General features: G+C 35.4%; 1 protein-coding gene across 2 annotated transcripts in view; it reads left to right on the forward strand.

The window, feature by feature from the left end:
- SLIT2 (slit guidance ligand 2) overlaps positions 1–26,334 on the forward strand; it is a 268,226-nt gene that overhangs the window by 200,114 nt on the left and 41,778 nt on the right. The window contains exons 15-24 of one of the 2 annotated variants that reach the window (XM_054825078.1): positions 3,454–3,604; positions 10,086–10,160; positions 13,151–13,294; positions 14,676–14,819; positions 15,913–16,079; positions 16,669–16,801; positions 19,850–19,918; positions 22,376–22,447; positions 22,670–22,741; positions 24,125–24,196. In XM_054825078.1, the coding sequence (XP_054681053.1) occupies positions 3,454–3,604; positions 10,086–10,160; positions 13,151–13,294; positions 14,676–14,819; positions 15,913–16,079; positions 16,669–16,801; positions 19,850–19,918; positions 22,376–22,447; positions 22,670–22,741; positions 24,125–24,196 (1,099 nt within the window). The remainder of the gene's footprint in view (positions 1–3,453; positions 3,605–10,085; positions 10,161–13,150; positions 13,295–14,675; positions 14,820–15,912; positions 16,080–16,668; positions 16,802–19,849; positions 19,919–22,375; positions 22,448–22,669; positions 22,742–24,124; positions 24,197–26,334) is intronic. The other variant, XM_054825079.1, reaches the window with a different exon arrangement.

Genomic DNA, 26,334 nt, shown 5'->3' on the forward strand with positions numbered 1-26,334 from the left:
ATTGACTAACTGCAGATACTCTCTCCCTTTCCCCCCAAAAAGCAAAGTTTGTTATAGCTTTTAGGAGACTGATGCATGTGTATTAACATTAGTCAATACCTGTAGCTAGAAACAGTTTTCCTTTGTAGATTACTAGTAGTTCTGTTTTCTGAATATAAGAGCTTAGCATGCAGCTCCATTTACTTTTTTTTGTCTCACAAATTTGCACACTACCTACCAAAATTTTACCTCTACTTAAATTATTTAGAAGGTTGCACCTGCTAGTTCATATTTCAATTGACACCTTTACTTACCTTGTACTTTGCCTTTCTGCCACTACTGTTTTTAAAATGTAGCTCCTGAGCTGCTTTTAAACACAGGAAACCATACTACCATCAAAGAGCTAGTACAACTTTAAAAAATAAATGTTTTACAAATGAACATTTTCTTGCCTTGCTTTCATGCTCTCCACCGGCTGCAGCTACTGCTTGCTCACCCTCCTTGTGTTTGCGAAATCACAGAGGAATGCTTGGAAAAGAAAGCTGATATTCTTCATTAAAGGCATTCTGTGGTCACATGCATACAATGACTCAGAAATGCTTTCCATTAAAGAAAATATGACTTTAGAGTTGGGGTGAAACAGCAATTTACACACTGCTTTAAGCTACAATAAGTCTATGATATTTCACAAAAGATTTACTGATGTTGGCCCTAGCTCTTTGAAATATGTTTCTTTCTTTATTTTACCTTGCTTGTCAGGTGTGTGCACTGATTTCTTAATAGAAAATAAAACAATGATGCACTTGCATTATGTTCCTAACAGATTATAAATGATTGATTGGCAAAATAAACAAGGGCATAATGAATCTATTGATGAATTACAGTATGTGATTTGCAAGCAGGGTTTTCTACCATAGTTTAATATCTAGAAAAATATCTATAGTAATTGATTATGACACCAGTGCACTTGTTCTTTCAAGTACTACAGGTATATTGTCATTCTGCAGTGTTTGAAGTACTGATTTATTGATTGGTCTTAGTCTTTGTCTTTTAAGCTGGTGTGTTTAATACTCTTCTCCGAATGCTGTGTGATGTATCACTTAAATTTGCAGCAGTCGTGAAGTTCTTCATGCCCTCATACTAATGCGTTGGTTTGAATATGAAGAAAAAACAAAATGAAATACAAAATAAGGCAGCAATTTGTCAGCATTGGCAGCCGCGAAAATGTGTTTTAAAGCAGCATAAAACAGAGGGGGATTCAATTTCTCAAACCTGTAGTACCACTCAGTTCCTTAACGAGTAGAACAGCTGTATTCCTGCCACAGAGTGACTTCTACTCAACCTTGCCAGCACAACTTTTGTCTCTGAGTTAGAAGTGTTTTCTTGCCAGCAAATGTCTTCACAGCCTGTTTATAATATGGCCACACATGCAGTTTAGGTTTGTATACGTACCCTTTAAAAAATGCTATTCTTGAAAAAAAAGAAGAAGAAAAATAATTAAATTAATCAAAAAGTGCTACAGACTTGCTTCTGTGTTTTCTGTTAGGTTATCAGGGAGACGCTGCATAAAATTCTTTTAGTTGTTGAAGACCTTGCCCCTAAATATTTTAGTTGTCTGCTTTTAACTGGTAACAGTGATTTACCCTGGACACAGGAGGAGATTGCATTTGGGGTATTAAAAAGTGGTAAAGCCACTTTTTTACACTTCAGTAAATACTGAAAAAATGTTAGCATTTCTTTAAAAATTTAAATATTTTTTATGTTTGTTTTAAATATGTCATTGGGAGATCTTGATCTGCAGACACTAGGAGGTCTGAGTAGAATTTCATTACAGTAATTTGGAAGACTAAAGGTTATATAAGTATTAAATTACTACTTTTTTTCTGCTAGCACATAGAAATATTCCATGTAGTTATATCATACGTGTTACTTAGACATTTACAAACGCTAGATAACATAATATGCGATGACTATTGGAGTGGTTTTTTCCCCTCCCCCAGGGAATCTGTTTCTCCTCTGTTTCTTTGGTTTATTAAGGTTTTAAGTGGCATAGCATGTATGTATGTTCAAGGGAGCAGCTTTTAAAGAATACATTCGAGAGAGTGAAGAGTAATGTATGGGAGGCATTATCATCCTATAGGAAATCCGTAATTAACCCCAATCTTTTCTTCATTTTTTTTAATGCCACTTAAAATGAATTATTCTTTCTCTCTGCTGAAGACGGTACCCCTTAGCAACATCTTCTAATCAAACTGAAGTTGAGTAGAGAATATGAGAGCTTAGTTCATGTTTTTGTCTTAATTGGGATTACTCTGTCTTTCTTTCCTTCTTGGCTATCTTTACTTTTGCAGGAGTTCACCATTTTGGCTGTAAGTAAAGTTCAGTGTCTGAGCTAAATCACAGTGTACCTCCCAGCCCTGATGCACCTTCTACTAGTCTCAGTCTTTTCACCTTTGTCCAGAAGAACCCACAGGTCCTTTCAGCTTCTCTTTGTTTCCTTTGTCACCCACCCTCAGTTCCTTACTGGATGTTTTCTCCTGATATGTTTAGGACGTTTTCTTTGACTGACTCTGGGAAATGGTGGAGGAAACTTTCAATGTGGTTCTTTTTTTTTTTTTTTTTTTTATTTGTACTTTTTATTTAATCCGTGACAGTAATACTGTTACTGTGGCACTGGACATTCAGTAATAAGAATGCCATGTCATGTAAGCAAGTATTAAACTTCAAATGCTTCTGTAACTTATACCTACTCCTTCCTCTTTTCCCTTGCTCTTATCCTTGGCCTAATGGATGCAGTTTTGATAATGTAGCGAGATTTTCTGTTGTGCTTGATCTAACCATGTGGTTGTGAGGTATGAGTAAAACATGGTTCTGTCAAGCACCATGGAACGTCACGCAGCTTTCTACAGCATGGCAAGCTGCTGAGGCTTAAGTCAGGATCACACATTTTTTTAAATTAAAGCTGAAAATAGGGCTTTCAATCTTATGTGTTTGAGATGATGTGGAGTATCGAGACTATAAAAAAATCACAGAGGTTAATGAAGTCCGGTCAATAATACAAATTTGTAACAAGAGAAAGAGAAAAGGTGGCATTCAGGATCTATTTATTCTTGATACAGAGAAAGAAAATAAATTCTAAAAGAATCAGTGGCATTTGTGTGATTGATTAGCTATAAACAAGACTAGATTGGCTGACAACATAATCAGCAGAAAGTACAGCTGTGAAAAGCTCAAGTTAATGTTATCCTGTTATGTGAAGTTGGTCACAGTTTCTTTTTCCAGCATATCTTAAGACCCTATATTTAACCCTCTCTTGAAGCCCTTGTGTCTGTTCAGTATCACAAAGTTTATCATACATTTCCCAAGTTGCCCACCCGTTATCTGCATTGCAGACATCTTTTCAACCTTCTCACAAGAAGCAAATCTTATACTTTATTGACTCAGTATCTGTATTTTGACTTGACTCTTCCACAGGCACTGAAGATTACAGATCCAAATTGAGTGGAGACTGCTTTGCAGATTTGGCTTGCCCTGAGAAATGTCGCTGTGAAGGGACCACAGTGGACTGCTCCAATCAGAAACTCAGCAAAATTCCTGATCACATCCCCCAGTACACAGCAGAGTTGTAAGTTGAGCCAATAGTAAAACATTATTTGCTTATGGAAAAGCTAACTAAAATTTTCAAATATAAAACCTTTACTTTTTTCGAACAAGAAAAATTAAATGTAATCTCTGTGGTGCTCCTCAAAGGACTAGATACTAATAAAAATTATTTATGAATCATTTCAGTACCATGTAGCCTTAAAAAGTTATGATAGATAAATAAGGTAACTATTCTATGTTTCTAGTTCTCCAGTACATGAGCTACCCACTTGGATTTTTTTGAAAGGTAGTGGGGTTTATTTTGCTTTTTATTTTAACTACAAGAGCAAGTAGGACATCCGGTAACTAGAGGTCTGTCTTAAAAAGTGCTATCTAGGTGTTTAATAAAACAGAGCTGATTCTTCTTACGCAAAGCACACATTATGTGTGTCAGGCAGGAGACCAGAGGAAGATAAAGCAGGCAAACAAGACAGAGTTGGGTTAAGAAGATGAGATAATAATATAATGAACAGAGATGAGCAGAAAAGAAGTCACAGATTATTACTTGCTTAATAAGTGCCATATGGGAATGATTTGTAGGCATTACAACTGAAGTGATCTTCAAGGAGGGATTGAAAGATAAAATTAAGACAGTTTTACAAGGTTTTCCCATGCTCAAAGCGTAGTATGCAAGGGAATGCAGAGACGCTTGAAGGATCAGCAGAAAGGCAGGAGATGAAAGTGGCCATCATTGGCAGAGCAAGGACAGGAGGAAATAGCTGGTTTTCCTAGGAGATTTAGTGTAAAGAACAAGGCAGAATGTTGAGGGGGAAAAACAGAGGGACTTTGATTTGATGTAGTAAAGCAGGGACAGAGATGTGGAGACAGGAGGTCTGTGATCAAGTTTTGACCCACAAGGGTGAGACGAGCAACAGTATGGCACATCTCTTAAAAGATAAGCGGTCTGCAGCTGGCGTCAAAGCAGCAGTACAGCACTGAAGGTATGAAATAAAGAGACCAGGTTAAGGATTTGGCCTATCTGGACAGGAAAAGGAATTTGAAACTGCAATATTGTGTAAATAGAGGTGGAGATTTTTGTCTGTCTCTGAGCTGGGAGGAGTTGAACTTAGTGATGTTCTAATTACAAATCTGAATGGTAATTCTAGTTGTACCCGGAATGATGGCAAAGTCAATCGAAGAAGTGGCATATGTGGGAAAAGCAAAGCTCTGCTTTTGGCCATGTTCACGCTGTTCTTTACTGTGCATAAAGTAGTGCCAGAGAAGGAAAAATTGATACACAGGCTTGGGGAAAGGGAGATAGATTTCAGTGGAAAAATATATACTACTTTTTTTTAATTATTTATTTTATAATATAGGATTTGCTAGGTATGCAATATAGAGGGTGAAGAACCAAAAAGGAGGGAAAAATAAAGAAGATTTTAGTGTGGAGGAAGGTCCACAAGAAGACAGAAAATAACTCATCAAATGTATATAATGTTATGCTATAATATTTTGACATAAAATTACTTGAAGAATAAAAACTGATGGAATGGATAGCAGGTTAAAGTGTAAGAGGAGATCATAAAGTAATGGTTGTAAAAATCATAGTTACTGAACCAATAGATGAGAAATGAAGTTGTTGAAGTGACAAGCATGCATTGTCTTGATTCTTAGCAGGATTCATGTTTAATTCTCTCTGCTCTGAAGAAATAATAATCTTAATTTAGTATTTTAATTGTTGATTTTCATATTCATTTATTTACATGTGGAAGATAAACTGTCAAGTGTTTTCTTTCTATAATTATGATTCATACATATTAAATTCAGAAGAAACAATTAAATCATCAAGCCTCATCTGCTGTGTATCCTAAACTCTCAAATTTTAGTCAACAAAAAAATTGTGTTTGACTAAAACATAATTCATGTTTGGTTACAATACTTCTTTCAGAAAACATCCAGTCTTGTTTGAAGATATCAGTGGATTAAAAATCCACCATTTCCCTGAGGTTAATCATCTCCCTTCACTTCTGTTAAAATCTTTTAAAATGGGAACTTTTACTTCCGGATGGAATCTGCCTCTCTTCGGTTTCCATCACTGCTTCTTTTACATTTTTTGCCGTTAAAGAGCCCTTTTCTATCCAGCACTTCATCCAAGTAAGATGGTCTTAAACTGTAACAAACTCACTGTTCAACCTTCTTCTTGATAAGCTGTACAGATTGTTCTTCAAGTCTTTTGATGTAATAAAAAGGAGGATAGAGGGGATCGAGAAATTATTTCTGCATTTTTTTCACTTCCTCTAAAAATCCAGGTGCTGTAGTTAAATACACTCTTCTAGTATTTGCCTCACTGATGCAAGAGTTACAGCTCTTCCTCTTGTTTCCTCCTGTTATTCCTGGTCTTTTATGCACTGCCTTTGTTGCTCCTCTTGGGACTTCCCAGTCTAGTTCTAGGGCCACTCTGTGATTTCCAGTTAGCGACATTTACTGACATATACGAGAGGAGCAGCTAGTTAGCCTTTCTTTTCTTTTCCTCCCAGAATTTGAGATAAAGATACTTGTTAGAGTCAAATGACATTGATGCTTCTCTAACAGTGACGAGGAAGGCTAGGTTATTGTCTACAGGGTGTTGTTTGAAGCTGAGACTCAGCTTGGAAATGAAGATCAAAAGTGAGGAAATGTCTAGATTTCTTTAAATTTCTCTGGCAAATATTTATGTTTCTCACATAGTTTGTCTGTAGAGCTGTGATACTCCAAGGACATGGGAGAAGAAGGGAGGGCAGGAAAAGAATGTGGCTTCTTTTCATCCCTTAGCTCAGAAGGTTTTGAAAACAACAGGAATCCTGTAACCTCCAAGAGAGCTTGTATCATGAATCCCCAGAGGCATGGCACTATCTCAGAGGGATATAGGGAACAAAATAAGTGTTTTGATAGTCTCATAGAAGAATATAATGCAGCTTCATTGGCACTATCCTAATATATGGTATGCCATGTGCAATTTAATGAATTAAAGATAGTGAACTACTGTTGTCTCTATCATTCTAGGGCTAATCGATCTACTGAAAAATACTGCACTAATCTTGAGTTCAAGAAAGTATGTAATGCTTCTTTTAAATCTACTTTTAAAATGTCCTCTTGAAAAGAATTTCTTTCTGTACTTGCAACAGCTGGCAGCTTTGGTATTTCAGCTCAACAAATGGCAGTGAACAAGAAGAAACTTTTCTGACAAGGAGTTTGAAGGTGTTTTTTCTAATCAGTTTCTCCTCCCTGCTTTATTTGGCCATAGGACCTGGCTAGCATATCAAGTGTGTAGATTACAACAATAATGATATAACATCAAAAAAACTATTTCTTCAGAGTAGTTTTTAAAAAAAATCTGAAAATAATAATACAGTTCAAGATACATACCTAATTGTAAAAGGTTAAAAAAATTATAAATAAGCTAAGTGCTGTTCTGTTTCTGTTTTGTCACTTGCTCACAGTCTTCCAGAAAACCAGTGAAAGATCTGTCTGATCTGTCATTGAAGTATTTGAGATAAAGTATGAGCCTGTAAATTCATCTCAGAAATAAAATATTTTTCAGGTAGCATTCTAATATATAGGAAAATTCAGGAAGCATTTGATAAATCACTCAAACTAGAGTCCCCAGGAGAAACACTAAAAAAAAACCAATTTCAGTCTTATTTGTTCAATTTTTGTAACGATTGTACAATATCTGATAAAATACCACATCCTAACAAGATAGTTTTCAAAAGCATGAATATCACTGCAGTACAAAGCCTTCCAGAAAGGTTCAGCTATTGTACCAAAACATGCAAATATCTTACCCATTGTGTTAATAAACCAGCAAGAAGCATCACATAAAACAGAGAAACAGAATATTTAGACATCATTATCATCAAATACTTCTTTGTTTACTTTTTTTGTTTTGAGAATGACATTTCAGTACCTTTCTTCGAATAAAATAGATACAAGTGTTTCTAAGATCCTTTTCATGATCCAGTGATGTACAGGTAACAACTATCATTATTGTTTTTACCAGTAAAGAGCACTGGGCTCAGAAAATAATGATATTAAGATCCAGAAGGAAGATATCACCACATCTGTTAATTTTCCAATCATCTGCAATAATTTTGGTTCCTCTGTGTGTGGTCCATGATGCTAGAATGAAAACTTCTTGCACAATTATTCAAGAACTCCAGATCTAAAGCCAGCAATCTCCAGCCATCGTAACGCCATGTGATCCATGTGGTCAATTCTCTGACCACATCCCATAATTTGTAAATCTTGATGTCCTGTTATTTGTGGATTTATCCTCAGTGATGATGCATGAATTGTGATATCACCATATACAAACAGTTAGAGAGAAGATACAATTTGTGCTACAGTTTTAACCAAACACAATACAGTGATTCAACCCATGCTTTTTTCCCATAATAGAGAAGTATGGAGAAACTTCTCAAACACTGAAAATCTTCGTAACACATGGAAAATTCTTAAAATTGTTCTGTAATATTTATAGTAGACTAAGACTAGTTTAAATAAAATAAAAATTCAGATTCTACATATGACATTAGGTAGGCCTAATTAGTGCCACGAATACAAAATTGAGGAAGGACCAACAAGTAGTTCAAGAGAAAAGGCTATGGTGGTGTTATCATATATATTAAAGATGAAGGAGTGCCATTGGGCACTGCTACGGATTTCATTTTGGGATATATGTGCAGGAGTGTAGTATGTAAGTTTTATGAAATAATTGTTTTATGGTAACTAAAAATAGTAAAATACCAGCTGGAATACAAAGTCAAGGACTTCACTTTTCAAGATGGATATGGATCACTTGTAAAAAAATTCTAGGAATACAAGAATCATCTAGAAAAGAAGACAAGGAAAAACTGAAAAGATAGAATGCATTTGTGTGAAGGAAACTTGAAGGACAGACAAAGTAAATTATTTTTAATATGTAAAAGATTGTTGCCAATAGGAGAGGAATAAATTGTTTGAATTTGTTGAAGGGTTAGAAATATTTGCAGTAGACCACAGCAAGGAAGAATTACTAGAATCAGTAGATGTTTTCACAAACAAGTTATTCTAGATGATATAGCACTTGAAAAGTATCTGAAAATGTCAACATTATAGAACACTTGCTGCTTCTGTTATTGACGGACAGGGGAACAAAGGCTGTTTACAGTGATGATGTAACTTTGTTAATTAGCACTGTGCAAAAATTCATTTGACATGGTCCCACTAAAAATCACATTAAGTCATCCAACTGATTTTCAGAGGTGGTAACATCTTTTGAAATTCATGTTTCTTCTACTTCAGTGTGGTATACAAATGTTCTATGTATATCCAAAAGCCTCTTCCTGTCTTCTCTCAGTTTGGTTCTGTGCTGAAGCTATTGTGATATCCATATTGTACAGCCATACCTTCAGATTTACAACCTTAATTTCCCTTCTGGCTATCATTGAGAATGAGCAGGAAGGAAGGATGAACGAGCAGCTTGCTTTTATTTTCTAGGGTTTTTTTAATCTTGTCTTGCAATAAGGCAATTCTGAAAAGCATTCTGGGTTTAGAATTATGCTGAATTTCATTTCATGGTGATCTTGTCAGTCATCTCTTTTCCTTCCTATTTAAGATCTTTAAATAAAAGCTGGACAGACTCCCTCCCTTAATAAGATGACTCCATTAAAACATACAAAGAATCTAAGACTCCTAATTTCCGTTTTCTTTTCAAGAGAGGAAGTAGAGAATACTGGGTCAGTGCAGGTATTTTTGAAATATAGATGATCCCCTAACCTAGCAGCTGCTAAAGGCATACTGTGCTGAAATGGCCTTGATACCTGAACAGGAAAGATCAGTATCCAACTAGTATTTGTTGCTCATTGTATACCTTCTTGTAGTGTTACAAAGCAGCATTTAATGCTTCCTTACACAATATATGTGTGTTAGGAGTAGTGGTCTGAAGATAAACCATGATCAGAAGAGTGTTTTTAAATTCTTGGGAAGACCTATGCAGTGTGTTTCAGTCCCTATTCAAAAGAAGCATTGAGCATAAAGTAATTATTTCATTCTTATAAACAGTGTTCTGTGAGCACCTCCAGATGTCTGGCAGACCCCACCTGATATCCTTTAAAGAACAGTAAACTAATCTTCAATGGTTTATATGTACTTCTTAAAGATTTTTATTTATAAGTTGCCATGGAATCCTTCCTTAGTTACTTTTTTGTTTTTCTTCCCTTGAAAGAAAAATTAAAAACATCTTCTTATATTTCTCAGCAGTTTTAGTTGTATGATATTTTGTAATCTGGTTTTGATTCTGTATGATTTATGTATGCCTAAGTTTAACTAATGAGAATGTTCATTCACAGGAATTACCATAATTAGAAATGTCAGTATATATGGAATTGTTCTTCAGCTACCAGTTGAATATTCAGTTAAACCAGTCTGAAAAGCTTACTTAGTGTGGAACATTTTGTACCAATGCCTGAGTGTTTTTTTTCTGAAATTAACTTCATTTCTTGTAGGCGACTAAATAACAATGAATTTTCAGTCCTGGAAGCTACTGGAATCTTTAAGAAACTTCCTCAGCTGCGTAAAATGTAAGTGCAACTTCAGTGACCTTGTCTATTCAGATAGATCCTTGCTGTGTTTCTCCACCTTTCTTAGTTCTTGTCAAAAAAAGATTCAGTAAATTCTAATCAAAAATCAAGAATGGGTTTAAATTAATCATTGAGGTAGATCAGAGTTGGCAGCTCTTCTCTATGGGGCTGGTCACTACCAATAACAACTTCTCATGGTTTGTAGCTCCAGCATCTTCACTGCAGTGTCCAGCCAGCTGGTCTGTTAAGCAGCCACAACAGGGAACTCACAGTATAAGCTGCTCAAAAAAGGTTCCAGTAGTCTTTTGCCACTTCCTGTACTACTCCCTAACCAGGCAATTTTGCCTCTTTCAGCACATTCAAGATATGCCTTTGATTCTGTGCTTCATTAAACTGTCATTAGATGAGGGAAATATTAAAATTAAATGACTGAGAAAAAAATGGTTTGATAGCTCATCCATGTAAATCCATGTTCACAGTTCATGTTCTAAGAGGAGTTTATAATCTTACCGGTTACAGATGTTATTAAAAATACATCTCTGAAAAGCTTTTCTTTCGCTTATGTAAAAGACATATTTGAGGGTAGATAATTTAGTTAGACTTAGTGACTCCGTGCTAAATCTTTTCAGGATTAAATCCAAACTTTAATAGTAAGTGAAGAAAAATGCAAGTAAAAATAGATCAGATTAATGAAAATGATGCACTACTTTTTGAATGTAGTCACCAAGTTACTACCATTTGCAGTCTACATTACTAGTGACCAAAGTCTCAAGGGGAGCAATAGTATTACTTAAACTTAGCTTTTTCCACATCCTTGCTGGCAGCTCTCATGATCACAATTAGTTAAATACTTATTACTGATTATTTTTTTTTTTTTAGTTAGTAGACCAAAGATTAAAAACAAAAAACAAACCCAAACAAACCAAAACAGAAAAACCTTTGCTTTTAACCTATCCATTGGAATACACCTTGCCACTTCAGATTGGGCTGAGATACTTAAAAAAGGAATGCTGGCACAGCAGTGTTCTGGTGCTATACAGTACATACCCAGTTAAGAAAAAGGGGGAAAAGGGCATATGCTGGCAGTAATTACATATTTTTAGACTCTAAAGGTAGCTTAGTAAATGTTTCATGTCATCTAAAGCTAGTTTGCTGCTTTTTCGCTGAGGAGGTGTTCAAGACGAAAAAAAAGAAAAGAATATTAATCAGTCTCAGTGTATCTGTCTGCTGGAACTCCCAAAACCTTTGAAATCTGGATTGTTGAGAAGGAACAAAACTGAGAAAATGTTAATGAAAAGTTAACATTTTTAATAATACTGCTCCGTATCTGTCTAATATAGTTATCAGTTGTTACAACATTCTTCAATTTAGAGAATAATACAGTGACTGGTTAAGCATGACTGGAAAGTAGTGAGGTAGTGATGTTAGAGACACCAATACGAGAGAATTCTGTATTTTTGTGGAGCTCATATTTCTTCTGGAGGTTGAAATCGGTGCAAAGGTCTTTCTGCACAGATGACATTGAAAAATTTGGGCCTAAACGTTTAATTGATTTGATGGTTCATCAGTAATAAAGCACATGTATGCACTGCATCATTGATTAGCTATGCAACATTAATCCTTAAAATATCCCTGTGAAGTGGGTGAAGTAGTATCCATGTTACACTAGGAACAAGTAAGATTTTCAGAAACTAAGAGGTTGACACGGATAAGCCAGCTGAGATGAGAAATAATGAGTTTTTTGCTTCCAGTCTTGTGCAGCACCTTACAGGAGACTGAAAAGCTCCACTGTGAAATTAAATGAAAACGATGATTGTATCCTTCATCACAGGCAAAGTGTATGTTAAATTACAGCTAGGCTAGAGATGAGTCAGTGATCAAGATTAAGTCGCAACTCCTTGTTTTCTATGTCTTGGATAATGGCACCAGTTCATTCTGGCAAGCGTATGAATTTCTCTTCTGACATATAGTATCTTTCTTGATTTGAACAATTAAAATGCTGTTCTACAAGTTGCATCAAATAATGATTGGTTTTCTTCCCAACGCCATTAATTCCATCAAACAAAAAGTTTTTAGCTTCGTGTCATTTTGTGTTGTCTCGGAGCATTTCTAAGAGTTTTTTAAAAATCACTAGTGTCTTATAACACTGTTTAGCGTTATGTACTTGTGTCATGTGTAGAAATAGTTATATGAAACAAACGAAACAAAAGGAGGCAAGAATACCATGAAAAATCTTTAAGAAAATACGTGTTGTTCAGTATGTATGCCTTTGTATATATAGTACAGATCCTACCCATTTGGGATGTAATTTCCATATTTCAACTAAAAACTAAAAGCACTAAATATTTTGGCAGTATTTTAGGTCATTTTCCCACATTTTGATCTGCTTTGCATGCGAAATGCAGATAAATGAACTGTCTTGCTTATAAACCCTCCTTTTTAACTAATGTCATAAATGATTAACATTTCATTTACTGTTTACATTCACACATTTCATTTACATATGTTGTTGTTTATACTGTTTTCTTACATTTGTGTCTACCAAGATGAAATAAAGAAATCAGAGTGGTTAGTTGTGCTGGTACTCATACAGTATCATTTTGTTATTGTCTAATAATGCTACAAGGACTGGAGACATGAAAAAAATACACAAGTCATTGACAGGATTCAAAATAATGAAAAGACGTTCTTGTGTGGCAACAGCATGGGCTGCTAGTAGAAATATATATTATATATACATATATATATGTAATATATATACAGAAATATATGTATTTAGGAACATCTTCCGAAGATTGCTTTAAAAATCTTTACTTCTTTAGTTAGCAGGGCATTGAATTTTGCTTTTATTGGTTTGAAGTTGAACAATATATTTGTTGCTTTTACACAATAACTCAGTATCTTGAAATCTATGCAGTCTGCAGCATTTAACAGTTAATTTAGGGTATTTAAAAAAAGAAAACATGTTTGTTTCTGTTAATGTGCAATAGAAACCTGAGCAATAACAAGATTACCGATATTGAAGAAGGAGCATTTGATGGAGCCTCTGGTGTGAATGAGCTGTTGCTCACTAGCAACCGCTTGGAGAGTGTTCGACACAAAATGTTCAAAGGACTAGAAAGTCTCAAAACACTGTAAGTGTAACTCTTTGGGTGGTTTTCTTCTTTCTTTCTGCCAGGTATTTTTTAAAGTAATATTCTATCTGTCCTAAAAATGGTGATTTTTGAGGATTAGCTATGGATTATTCAAGCATATCATAGTTTTTGTCCCTATTTTACAAAAAATGAATTCATTAATTATTAATTATATATGGATATAATGTAGCTGAAATTCTTTGTTGTGGTCACTTGACTACAGAAATTATGAGTCGTATAAAACGATGAAGTGGTTGAGAATGGATAAACATCCAACTGCAGAAATGGAAATGGGAATAATCATCTGCTTTGAAGTAACAGAATTTTGCACGGGAATTACACATTTTACGCAATGGAGTCTGATTCAATTCAGCTCAACCATTACTGGGAATTTTGCTAGAGGAAAAAATTATTCTGCTAGATATTGAAATGTGGGAAATGATTCTCCTCTAAGTAATTTTAATGTCATTTCAACAGTGAAGGGAGGAGTAAAAGCACTATAGCTTGAACTCATTTCATTCTTTCCATGAAGGCAGTTTAGCTCTTTCCACTCAAAAAAAAGAAGTTTATACAATCCACAGCTTCTGGGACTTCTTCAGAGAGCCAGTCCTTCAGATCAGCAGAGCAGGGCCAAGATTAAATTGTCTTTTGGGCTTCAGCTGTCCATAGACATGAGGTATTTTTAATAAATCAGGCCTATAATTTCTAACTTTGCATTTAAAACTGCTAAAATTGTTGGAAACAGCTATTTTTAGACAAGAGCGTGGGGAAAAATAGTCATTTATTGATGGACAGATAAGAAAACAGCAGACTTCAAAGCTCACGTTTTGCAGAAATATGAGAGATTTTAGAATAGGTGTTTCTTGCTTAGGTTTTTACTAAATCTTGGAGTCATGCTGAGGAGGAGTCAAGGTAGCCCGATTTCACTTGATTCCTAAGAAAATTCATGTCAAAGGGGCCTCAGGAGGAGGCGAGCTGGTACAACCTTGTGCTCTATGTAAACAGCAGTTCTGGAGTCATTAGGCTTGGAAACATGAAGAGGGGGCTGCCACGTATGTCTGATTTGGGGAATTTCAATCAATTTAATTCATTGCCAATTAAACTTATATTTACCGATTCTGGTATTGAAATAAAAAAACCCAAACAAACAAATGCTTGGGGGGAACCTACCCACCCACCTTTCTGTTTTCCAGTCCCTTCCACGCACACTGCACTCAGTCCCTTCAGTGAGGTGACAGGCGGCACAGGGACGCTGCACCATGGTTCCTCCACCAGCAGCAGTCCCTTTGGGGTCATACCTCTCGGCCCCTGCTCTAGCCACCTCTTCAGCTCCGGGTCCTGCTCGGGCTGAGCTAAGAAATTCTGATCATTCCTTTCTCAGGATGCTGAGGAGCAACCGTGTGAGCTGTGTGGGAAACGACAGCTTCACGGGCCTGAGCTCGGTTCGTCTGCTCTCGCTGTATGACAACCAGATCACCACCGTGGCCCCCGGCTCCTTCGATACCCTGCATTCGCTCTCTACCTTGTAAGTCACATTCATGGTTTACCTTTTTTCTGTTAATGGTTTACTGTATAATTTCACAGTGTGAGGTAAAGTTAAGGGGAAAAAAGAGTTCCTAGAGGGATTTTTGAGAAAGTTTATTTTCTGGACCATCTTGGACGCAGGAAGAGGATGTATTCATGGTGCTTTTTGATGCAGCGTTAGACTGGTTTCCAGAAGTGCCTGAGAAGGCAGGAAAAACCTCCTGCTTGTCCTTCTCGCAGAAGCCCACTGATCTGAGCCAGGGTAGAAACCCACATTTTGGGTAGGCATCGTATGATCGCAGCTGGTTGAATCGCCATTTTGTCTGTCTTTCTGCACTGTGCCGTCCAGTTATTAAATTTCTTCGGCCTATTGAGGTTCTTAATTCATACATGTGTTATAATGAAGCTTCAGTCTTATTTTCTGTAAAAAGAAGCATCCCTTTTTTTTTACTTATATGTGATGTAATTTAAGGGAAGGGAAAACAGCGAGCAAACGCTGCCACTTGGTTTACTGAAGAAACGTTTTTCGTACGTAGCATCATTCAGGAAAGTACTTAATCCCCTTTTTACATAAAAAGTGACTAATTTGTGCATATTAAGGATGGCATGTTTATAAATAATGGAATTGTCGATGGGTTTGTGCTGAAGTAAGGAGATGCCAGAAGTACTGAGATTTCTAGAAGTAAATTCATTTTTATAACTGGCATGTAATCAACTTAGCTGTCACTTCAGATAGGAAACTTATTCTCTGGAGCAAATAAAAGATGGAAATCTTGAGATGACAAATTAATGGAATAGCTGTTGTCAGGTTAAAGCTAATAATGTAAAGTAATCACCCTTCATTTCTATATGAAATTATTGCATTATCAGTACAGAGTGGCTTGGCAACAAGTCAGGTCTTTGACAGTTTTAAATTATTTCTAAACGAGTTATATCAAGATTCACCGCACAGAGCCTCAATTACAGCTTTCACCTATGGTTCGTACATAGTATTGTTTGAAGAATGGTATTTAAGCTTAGCTTTGAAAATGGAAATAGAATACTTAGAATGAAAAAATAGTGCCATCCGAAGTAAACTTTCCTATGGTTCTCAGAAACCTCTTGGCCAATCCCTTCAACTGCAACTGCCACCTCGCATGGCTCGGAGATTGGCTAAGGAAGAAACGCATTGTGACGGGGAACCCTCGCTGCCAAAAACCCTACTTCCTCAAAGAGATTCCCATCCAGGATGTGGCAATTCAGGATTTTACTTGTGATGATGGTAAGAAAATTCATATTTGAACTTTTTATAATTTCAGCTTTCATATGCATAGCTCCACGGTTCCCACAGATCCCAAAGTGTTACGCTTTAAATAACTTCATCTGTGCTTCATGCTCAGTTTCTACATCAGTTTAAAAATCCTTCATCCATTTTTGGATGATCAGCAAGCACATGGCTATTGTATGTATGTTTTCAAAAGTTTTTCTCGTGTATGTTCAGTACTGTAAATCATAATTTAGAGATAATATAAAAATTAAATAAATTGATCAAATGTTCTAGTTCAGATGAGAATATTTTCAAATGCCAATGCTTGAATCAAGCGCTCTTTCAGGTTACTTGATCAAATAACATGCCATTTTGCTTAGTTTGTGACTTCCTGAATGTCAGAATTCCCTCAACACTTAAAAAAAAGATGGCTGCTGTCTTGCATCTCTGTCAAACATGCTTCCATTTATTGCATTATTAGTTTGTCAATTATTAGTTCCTCGATTTTCAATGTAGAAATACCATGTTTGCCTATAGGAATTCCAGGTGGGATATTACTGCATTTGTGTAGCAAGCTTAGCATCTGTTTGTCTTTATTACCCAGGAAATGATGACAATAGCTGCTCTCCACTGTCCCGCTGTCCTGCAGAATGTACTTGTCTAGACACAGTAGTTCGCTGCAGCAACAAAGGCCTAAAAGCTTTGCCTAAAGGCATCCCAAAAGATGTAACTGAACTGTAAGTGGCACACCACACTTTTTTCCCTTTCATGAAAATCAATGTCATATTTATATTGTTAGGTTCAAGAATGAGAGGAGAAAAAGTTTAAGAATTGGATTCAGTAGAGATCAGTTGAAATGTATTAATATACCACTTTATAGATATAAAGACTTGCACAGTATCTCGAGAAATTCGAAGTTAAGTTTGAATTAGCAATGCTCTGTAAGTCCCAAAACTCTCTGAGAACTATCTGTTACTGAAAAGCTTTGAAAATATATGTATATAAAATCATAATCACTCTCAGCATTTATATCCCCAACACTGAACCATCATGTAACTGAATGTGGATATCACATTATAATGGGTTAAATTATGGGCAACAGTGAATCTGATTAATCTATGGTCACTGTTTAGGAAGGAGTTAAGTTAAATTACATGAAAAAGCCAGAAGAAAACAATCTATTAATGTGTTTGCATGTTTTCATAATAAACATAGTTTTGTGGTATTTCAGAAAGGTTGGTTTTAATAGAAAGTCTTACTGTTCATATAGGTAGTCTTTTACAATCTGGGATATTTTATTAACCTATTGATATGTTTTTATGTGAGAAAATTTGTAAAGATTGCATTTCATGAAAAAATATAATTTGAATATGCACCTGGACAGTGACATTGATACAAAAAGGAGCTTGCTACCTTATGTACTGGTTGAAGATAATAACTGAATATGCTACTCATAAGACTAGAGGAGTCAATTTTTATGCATGATGAAGGAGAAAATATAAACCCAAAAATTGGGTTAATCATCTGGTTTGCATCTTGATCAGAGAGGTCATAAGATTGAAAGAAATAGAAATTCTTGACAAGAAGAAAAGGTGGGTTTGTGTTACATATGGCAAGTATCTAATATTAAATTCTTAATGCTTCATAATGACTGATTAATGTCGTGCTTTTTCAGAAGACATCATAACTGTGTATCTTAAGTCACTAAAACAGTTTTATTGTTTTACTTGGTATTATATAGAATATTCTGAAACGTCCACCTCTAGTTTGGTACTTAATAACATCCAAAATACTTTAGTCATTAATGAAGAGAAATTTTTAAGAACTCAAACTAGCACACGGCTGTATAAACCTAAACTTGATTCATTAGGGTTTGGTGTTGTTTTGGTTTTTTTTCTCAAATAGAAGATGACTTAATTAAATATAGTCTGGCCTAATAAATACAATTTGGCAATGTAGGGGCTTCAATGCAATGTAAAATTAAACAGCTAAAGAGAGATACTTTTGGAAGTGCAAGTGGAACCCTGACTGACTGAAAACTCATTTGTGTACAATTTTGTATGCTTTAATTAGTGTCTAAGCATGCAATTTAGCATATTTTTCAAAAGGATAATGGAGGTGGTTCCTGCTAGCAGTTGCATACTGATTGATTCGTCTTCTTCATTAGCATGCACAACCCTTCCAAGCTGTACTCTTCATGTGTTTTATAAAATATCTTAATAGTTGCTTCATTTGAACAAGGAGGAATTTTTACCAGCCAAGTGGATACTTGTAATACTTCAGTTCTAATGAAGCTAAAGCAACATATCTTAATTTATCTGTTGATAAAAGAATTTTCTCAGAATACTTTCTCCTTCAAAAAGTTTAAATGTTGTTGGTTTCTTTTTTAATAATTAAGTATATGAGCCCATGCTCCATTCACCACCATTTATGGAATGCCATTAACATAGTGTAAGCATAAAACTTGTTGAGATTGGTTTTGGCATGCAGCTCTAAGGAAGGCACAGTCCAAGGGGATTAAAAAAAAAAAAAAAAGAAAGAAAGAAAAAGCTTTCTGATTAGATGTAGATAGTTATTTCATTAAGTTTAACTGTATTTCAGCCCATCCATTTAGTCAAGACAAAAGTTCTGAAAGATGCTGCAGCATACTTAAAACCATTAAGCTCAAAAATTAATCTAAGAATGTCTTTATCAGAGGCTGCTCTTAAATCAAGTGTGTTCCAAGCATTTGGATGGCTAAAATATCTTCTTTGTATAGGAATAATGAGGGTGTAGTTTTTACTTGGGTTCCAGGAGACACAAGTGATAACCACCATCAGCAAGTCATTTGCCCCAGTTCAGAAACTAAAGACCATTAATCTTCCTGCCACCATCTGCTCCATTTCAGAGAATCGGGTAAATTCTGCACTTCTTAGCTCTCTAAACTACTTGCCCTGGTTACATGAAGATCCTCTCCACTTGCACTTTGTAATGATGGGCTGCACACTGTAAGCTTTTTTAGGCAAGGCTTGTTACCTTCCTTGCCTGTAACTAAGGTGCTGGTACAGCTTGATGGCTCTGCACCTGTAACTCTTAAGGGTGAACAAGTCTGTTATTGAGAATTAGGAGCATGAAAGAAGACCAAGCAATATAATACAGGAGCTGTAAACCTACAAAGAGGGAAGAAAAAACCGCTAACTTTTCTAGTGAAGGGTAATTGATTACCATCTTTAGTCCCTAACATACTCCATAGGAACAGACTTGTAGTATGTCATGCCTGATGCATCATGAGATATACAGGGAGAAGGTAGGGAAGGTGACCTGAACTGCAGGCATGACAAATGAATTTGCTGTTAGAGATGGGACCAGCCCTTGCTGTTTCTAGTCTCAAGGACTACCTCTGCAATATCAGGGTCTGTTTCTATTTACGATAGCTCAAAATCCACACTTAATGTGACTTGCAGAAGTCAGATTTACTTTTTGTTTGTGTGTGTGAAATGGAGATGATAAAGACCTCATTTGGCAAAATCTTTATGAAATAATAGAAAGTACTGTGTGACACTTGGTTTCTATTACTGTTACTTCATAATATTCATAATATCTGATACAATAGCATTTGGATCTTAGGCTGCAGTTCCCGAGTTGTGTCTCTAAAAACTAAAATTTATAAGCAAGGTTTCTTATAAAATGGAAATACTATGTATTCATTTGTTATTAACTTTACTATTGGATTCTAAGATTAGCAGATGTAGATGCTACTGTTTTAATGAAAAAAAAATGTTCTATGTTTTATTTTTCTATTTTAGTTATTTGGATGGAAATCAGTTTACCCTTGTTCCAAAAGAGCTTTCCAACTACAAGCATTTAACACTCATGTAAGTAGTTTTAGACCAAAATTCTCTACTGGAATAAAAAAAAAACCAAACCAAACCAAAAACCTCTACTTCATTATATAAGGGTTTAGTTATAAGAAAAAAAACCCATAAAATGTATCGTACCTTTTAGCAAATATAATACCCAACCACATTTTATAATGAAGGATATTTTATTCTACTTATCACATCCTACATATAATATACTCTGTCATGTTTTATAAACAGGGGTATTTCATTCCAGTGACTACATCACAAAGTAAATAAGCAAAAATTATAGCTAACCTGAAAAGAGATGTAAAACTTTACAGAATGTGTCAGGGTAGTACAGCATTTTGTTACACAGCTCCATAAAGGCACTAGAATTATTTCATTTACAAAAGAACCATTCTGTGATATGCTTCACTCCGTGGTATGCTTCACATAGGAATAGCACATACTGCTGTTACAACACGTGAATGTAACCCCTTCTGTTTCTCCCACAAGATGTGGTTTAATGACTCAAGAAGAGAGCTTGTCTAGAACGCCTTACTCCCAACTCTATTGCTGACTCACTCTGTGATTTGAGGCAAATCACTAGCTGCTCTAAAATTTATTACCTCTACTTCGTGAGTGATTTGAATATAATTTCTGTACCTTGTAAGAGTACAGTGAGAGAAACAGGAAGACTGTTGATGTAAATGGCTGTAATTCCATGGCCTTTGTTAGGACTATAAAAATTTATACCAGCTGAGGTTGAACTGTGTAACATTCTGAAAGTAGTTTGTGGTTTCATTATAATCAGAATAAAAAGTGGAGGGGAGTAACAAAATCCCTTAAATTTCTTTTTGACTGGGTTTAGAGCTTTGCTGCAAAAATTGAAAATGGTTAGACATTTAAAAACAAGAACTTGATTTCCTGTATTTACCTCATGCTAGACAAAAGTGGTCACGGTCACAAATTTAGAAAAAACAGGTTTCCAAAACTTGTTGTATTTTGCAAATAACATCAGGGAAAAAGCCCTTACAATATTCTCAAATGTATAAAGTGTAGAACCTATTGGAAATATTTGTGGATTGTTTAGAGAAGTTCTACAAAACCTAACTTGCAGCACACAGAAAATATAAACTTTGGAACCCCAGTACAAGAAGCAAGCATATAGATTGTACTGTGTGCAGTAACAGTGTCAGTGGAGACTGGATGTATGTCTAGAGGTGAGATTAACTAGCGTCATAGTGACGAGGCTTCCATCACAGAGATTAGGTACTCCTGGTCTATTTTGACAAACACAGCCAGAAATTGTGTAACTTTACCTCCTAATCAGAAAATACACACAAACAATTTAGCAGACAAATGTAATACAATAAATTATCGATGAACAGTAAATAAAATGCAAACAAGATGAGTGTTAACAGTCTGTTTATCAGACCTGTGGGGCACATTACTGTAACCTCTTCTGAAAGTATCTTCATACAGCTGTTACAAAGCTGAGAATGTTCCTCAGCTGTTTGGAAAACCAAAACACTATGTATAGTTCTGTCACCAAACAAGGAATTACATATGAGTCTCCTGAGTTCCAGATCAAGAAGGAAAATTGTTTATTTCTAAATTTTTCCTTCTGTTTTGAATAGATTGCTCTGTTACACTTGCCTAGTATGTTTATTATTATGAATCAATTGTCTTACATGCTTTCATGACATTTCAAGGGGAGAAATATGTATATTGCATAGCTATTCAACAGTACTCAAATTAAAATATCAAGGTCCCCTCAGAAACAAATGCTGTATTTCACCACAAAACACAGTAAACAATAGTGAAATAGTCAACATAAAATGAAACCTAAAGCACAATATGAGAATAAAGAACAAGCAGTATTCACATTTAATATAGCTTCTTCAAAGCTTCTTTGAAGCTAATATCTTTGAAGCTACCAGCATACCACTCCAGCTTCCATCATACTTATGCTTAAGATTTTATTCATTAGAATATTGAACGACAAGAAAGATGTTAAGGCTTTCTCTATAAATCTTAGATAGTGTTCGTTATAATAATAGCTCTGGGCTTTGATGTCTTCAGCATGTAAGTGTTAAGTAGAGTATTAGATGATATTTACTCAGGTGTCATTAGGGACATGACTGGAATGATTTCCACTTTAAAACATCACTTTAATTTCAATACTTGGGTTCATGTAGGATCGTATTATTAACTCAGTAGCATGATGGACATTGCGGTTGTATAAGAATGCATTGCGCTGCTTTTTCATCTGTGTTGAAATGAAAGTGCTTTTCATTGATCAAGCTAAATGCTTGCTGGGCTTGTGTATGGCATGTGAAAATAAAAATATGTGCTGCTTTAAATATTGTCACCAATGATGATACTACTTCTACTAATAAAAATAATGTGTCTGTCAGTTTAACTTACAGTGTTTCAGGACTGGGGCAGTCATTTTAAGGTCTGAATTTCTGAATTTATTTTTTATAGAGATTTAAGTAACAACAGAATCAGCACTCTTTCTAATCAGAGCTTCAGCAACATGACTCAGCTGCTCACCTTGTAAGTTTAAACATGTAACAATGACTCTTTGGAAGCATTACAGTGGGTTTTTTGTCTTGGAAAGAAAGGGCATTTAGTTGATATTAAAGCTTGCTTGTTGTGGAGGCTGTTAAATAACTTGTTTTCTAACTAGCTATGTGTGCAAAAGCTGGTTTTGGTCATGCTCTGCATTGTTTACTGAATGGTTGATATACATGCTGACAGTATTTTATATATTTTCAGAATTCTTAGTTACAACCGCCTAAGGTGTATCCCTGCACGGACTTTTGATGGGTTGAAATCACTTAGATTGTTGTAAGTATTATTTTTTAACTATCGCTATTTTCCAGAATTTTTATTTGTATACCACAGGTAGCAAATCTGTAGGAAGTTAATAGATTTTAAAACCTATCAAGTATTTGGAAGTGGTAATTATGTAGCCTTAAAAATCTAAATGGCTTCATTCTGGGGAAGTATACTCTCAAAATGCTGCACAAGATGTTATATGACCCTGGACAGCATTGAAAATACAGACATACACTTTTTTTATTTTCTGCTTTATAATCTTGACTGTATTTCTTTTTTTGTGTTATTTTCTTCCTTGTTACAAGCATTAAAGTCTAACAAAAATGCAGTATGCATAAATTATTCAGTATACATGAGGGGGTTTTGCAGTTGAATTTTGAATATTTTTATTCCAGCAATAAATTTCTTTCTTTGTTGTTTCATTTAATATGGGAGTATTTCCAAAACCATTACATCATGGTTTACTATTGAAAATCAATAAAATTACTTTTTGGTTCCAAGAAAACTTTCCATTTTACCACTATGAAAAACATGGTTGAAAGGGAACAAAATGGGACAAAGGAAAATAAAGAACAGTCAAGTCGAGTTTACAGCTTCAGTTTGTCATTAAGACAAAAACCGAACCACAACACTGCAAAAATTCTTTCTCAACGTTCTCCAGCAGAACATGTAATTTTTGCCTCCATTTGGGAAATTTATAACCATTTAATAGCTTAGTTGGATTAAATGTCTCAAGCATGGTATTATTTAAGTGTGCTCACATAATGTCAATTATTTTATATAAATATGGATAATTTCAAGAACCATAATTCTGTATGTCTTAGATACACATGTAACTGAATGAATTTACAGAAAAGGAGAGATATTTTTGTGCAGGGTTGCTACAAGAGATATAGCACTAGTCCCAATATTGATGCTTAATAAGGTCTTTAGTTCTTTAACTTTACTATCAAATTAGGGCAACAACCTTAATACTTACATTAATGAACAATCAATGCCTGTATTTTCCATGAATCCATGAAAGAGTGAAAAAAACCCTATGAACATAATTAATGGGAATTTCAGGGAATTGCTGAAAAAGTCAGAAATAATAACTCATTTGCTATCCCTAAATCCAATCAGTACTTTGCAGAAGTGTGTCTACTTTTACTGACCTTTAGTCTTTCAATTTAAAAAGAATCATATTATTAACATCTCTTATGAAAATTCAGGATGAAAACAATCAACGTTGCCAGTTGGAGCTAAAAAAAAAACCCCAAACATCTGGAAACACCGAGGAACTGGAAGAAAAAAAATGTGAAAAGCTGAAAACTGTTTACCAAAGATAAAATTTGCAAAGTTAACCTGCTGATTTTTATAGATATATATTATTCTGTTTATTTTCTCTTTAAGGTCCTTACATGGAAATGATATTTCTGTTGTTCCTGAAGGAGCTTTTAATGATCTTTCAGCATTATCACACCTGTGAGTATTCAGATGAAAACTGTATTTTTTATGTTAGATTTAGCAAATTCCATATAGTTGAACAAAGGCAATATGCAAAGGCCTGCTCTGGAACAAGCTCATGCATCAGTAAAGGCTTAGGACTGGCCAGAGAGCTAGCAGCTCAGCAGAAAAATCCAGGGCTTCCTCTTGGGCAGCAAATCGAACATGTCTGCCATGTGCCCTTATGGCAACGAAGGCTAAAGATGCTTTGGGCTGAATTAGAAAGCAGGCAGCCAGGTGACTGAGGGTAGTGGTCACTCCCTTCTGCTTGGCAGAATATGGAATATGTGATCAGTTTTTCCAGTACAAACCAGATGTGTGTGAACCAGAGCAAATCCAGGTTAGGGGCAAGCAAGGTGGGGAGGTGGCTGCATCGTATGAGTTGTGAGGAGTGGCTAAAGGAACTGGGCTTATTTAGCCTGGAGAAGGAGATGCCAAGGAGGGACCTAATAGCATCTAAGGGGATTACAGCAATGATGGAGACAGATTTTTCTCAGAGGTGCACAGTGAAGAGTAAGAGTCAACAGTCACAAGCTACAGCAAGGTGAGTTTGATTGAACATAATGAAAAATTCTTCACTGTGATGGTGGTTCAGCTTTGGAACAGGTTGCCCACAGAAGCAGAAGAATCTCCATCCCTGGAGATTTTCAGAGCTCAGTTGGACAATGCCCTGAGCAACCCTGCTCTGACTTTGAAGTGAGCCATGCTTTGTGCAGGAGGTGAGACTAGGTGACCTCCGGAGTGTCCTAAATTATCCTATGATTCTGTGTTGGTATCTGTTAAGTTGACATTAAATACATGGCATCTGATTTCAGAACATCATTGAGGTACTTTTCCTGTTTTTAATTTTCAGCGGGAACCTAGATTAGAACAAATTGCCTATCGGTAAACCTTGTTGTGTTTATGGATAGTTATTAAGTCTTTCTTGCAATTGAGGAGTAAGTTGACTAGTGCCTTTAGATATATCTGGGGTTTATGTTTCTGAACAGCTGCCATTGTTAAAAACTTAATTATCTGCTTCTAGCTCAGTGTTGGACCTTTACACTTAATTTGCCATTACTCAGAAATTTGATGATACTGATTAAGCTGTAAGTCATTGGTAATTCATTCAAATGCTACTATTAAACCTAGCTTATCTGCATGAAATATCAGTAAAACTTACATAGATTTGATTGTTGTTGCTGTTATTTTTTCTTAATGGCTCCCAGTTATCCTTGCTAACATTCTGATTTTAGCAGAGCAATTGTGTTATCTCAGTTCAGGCTGGCATTCACTCCTGCAAATATGGAATAGACAAATTCTAGGTATTTATCCTTCCATGGGAAGTTCCCTATCACTAAGTCTGATTTTTACTACTGCTCTGACTTAAGCCTGACTGAACAAGTATATATAATTTCTTGTGTTCAGCTGGAAGTATGTAGCAATAATTAAGAGAGGGCTTCCTGCTCAGTGTGGCAGAAAAGAGTGTTTCAGCAGCAGTAGTTTCTATGGCCTTTGCTTGCCAAAGATTTTCTTGTATCTCTAGAAGACCGACTGATCCAAAGTTGGGGAACAATCTGAAAAAAAAGTACTGAAACATCTGGAGAAGGAGGATGTTTTAATATTGCCATTTGACAGTGCGTGCACATGTTAAGATTATCTGTTGAAAGTTCTATGATTCTTGTATTCCTTAAAAGGAATATGAGTACATCTTTATAGAATAGCACCATGCTTCTATCCTTCAAATTAAATACATTGTTCTTAGAGTTTTAAGAGTATTTAAACATTCTAGCAGAGAAAATAGACACTTAAAAAGCCTTTACAGAAATTAATTCTGAAAATCTCTAGCTAAATTGTTTTTTTAATTAAAAAAATCAGATTTATTTAAAGAAATGGATTTGTTTTCATAATGGAGTAATTATTATGTAACTACTACAAAGCTAGGGTAATGTAGTTTTATTTACTTATGCAGCAGAGACCTCTTACAGAATTCTGCACATAGCTGTGAGTTCAGTGGGAGAGCTCCAAAGAGGAAATAATTAAATCAAATTTGGAAGCTTAGAAACAGATGGTTTGTACCAGCCTGGGAGCCATAAAATGAAAAGGAAAAATATCAGGGTGGAACTCTGTGGGGATGC

The sequence above is a fragment of the Grus americana genome, chromosome 4 (genome assembly GCF_028858705.1).
Source record: "Grus americana isolate bGruAme1 chromosome 4, bGruAme1.mat, whole genome shotgun sequence".
NCBI lineage: Eukaryota > Metazoa > Chordata > Aves > Gruiformes > Gruidae > Grus > Grus americana.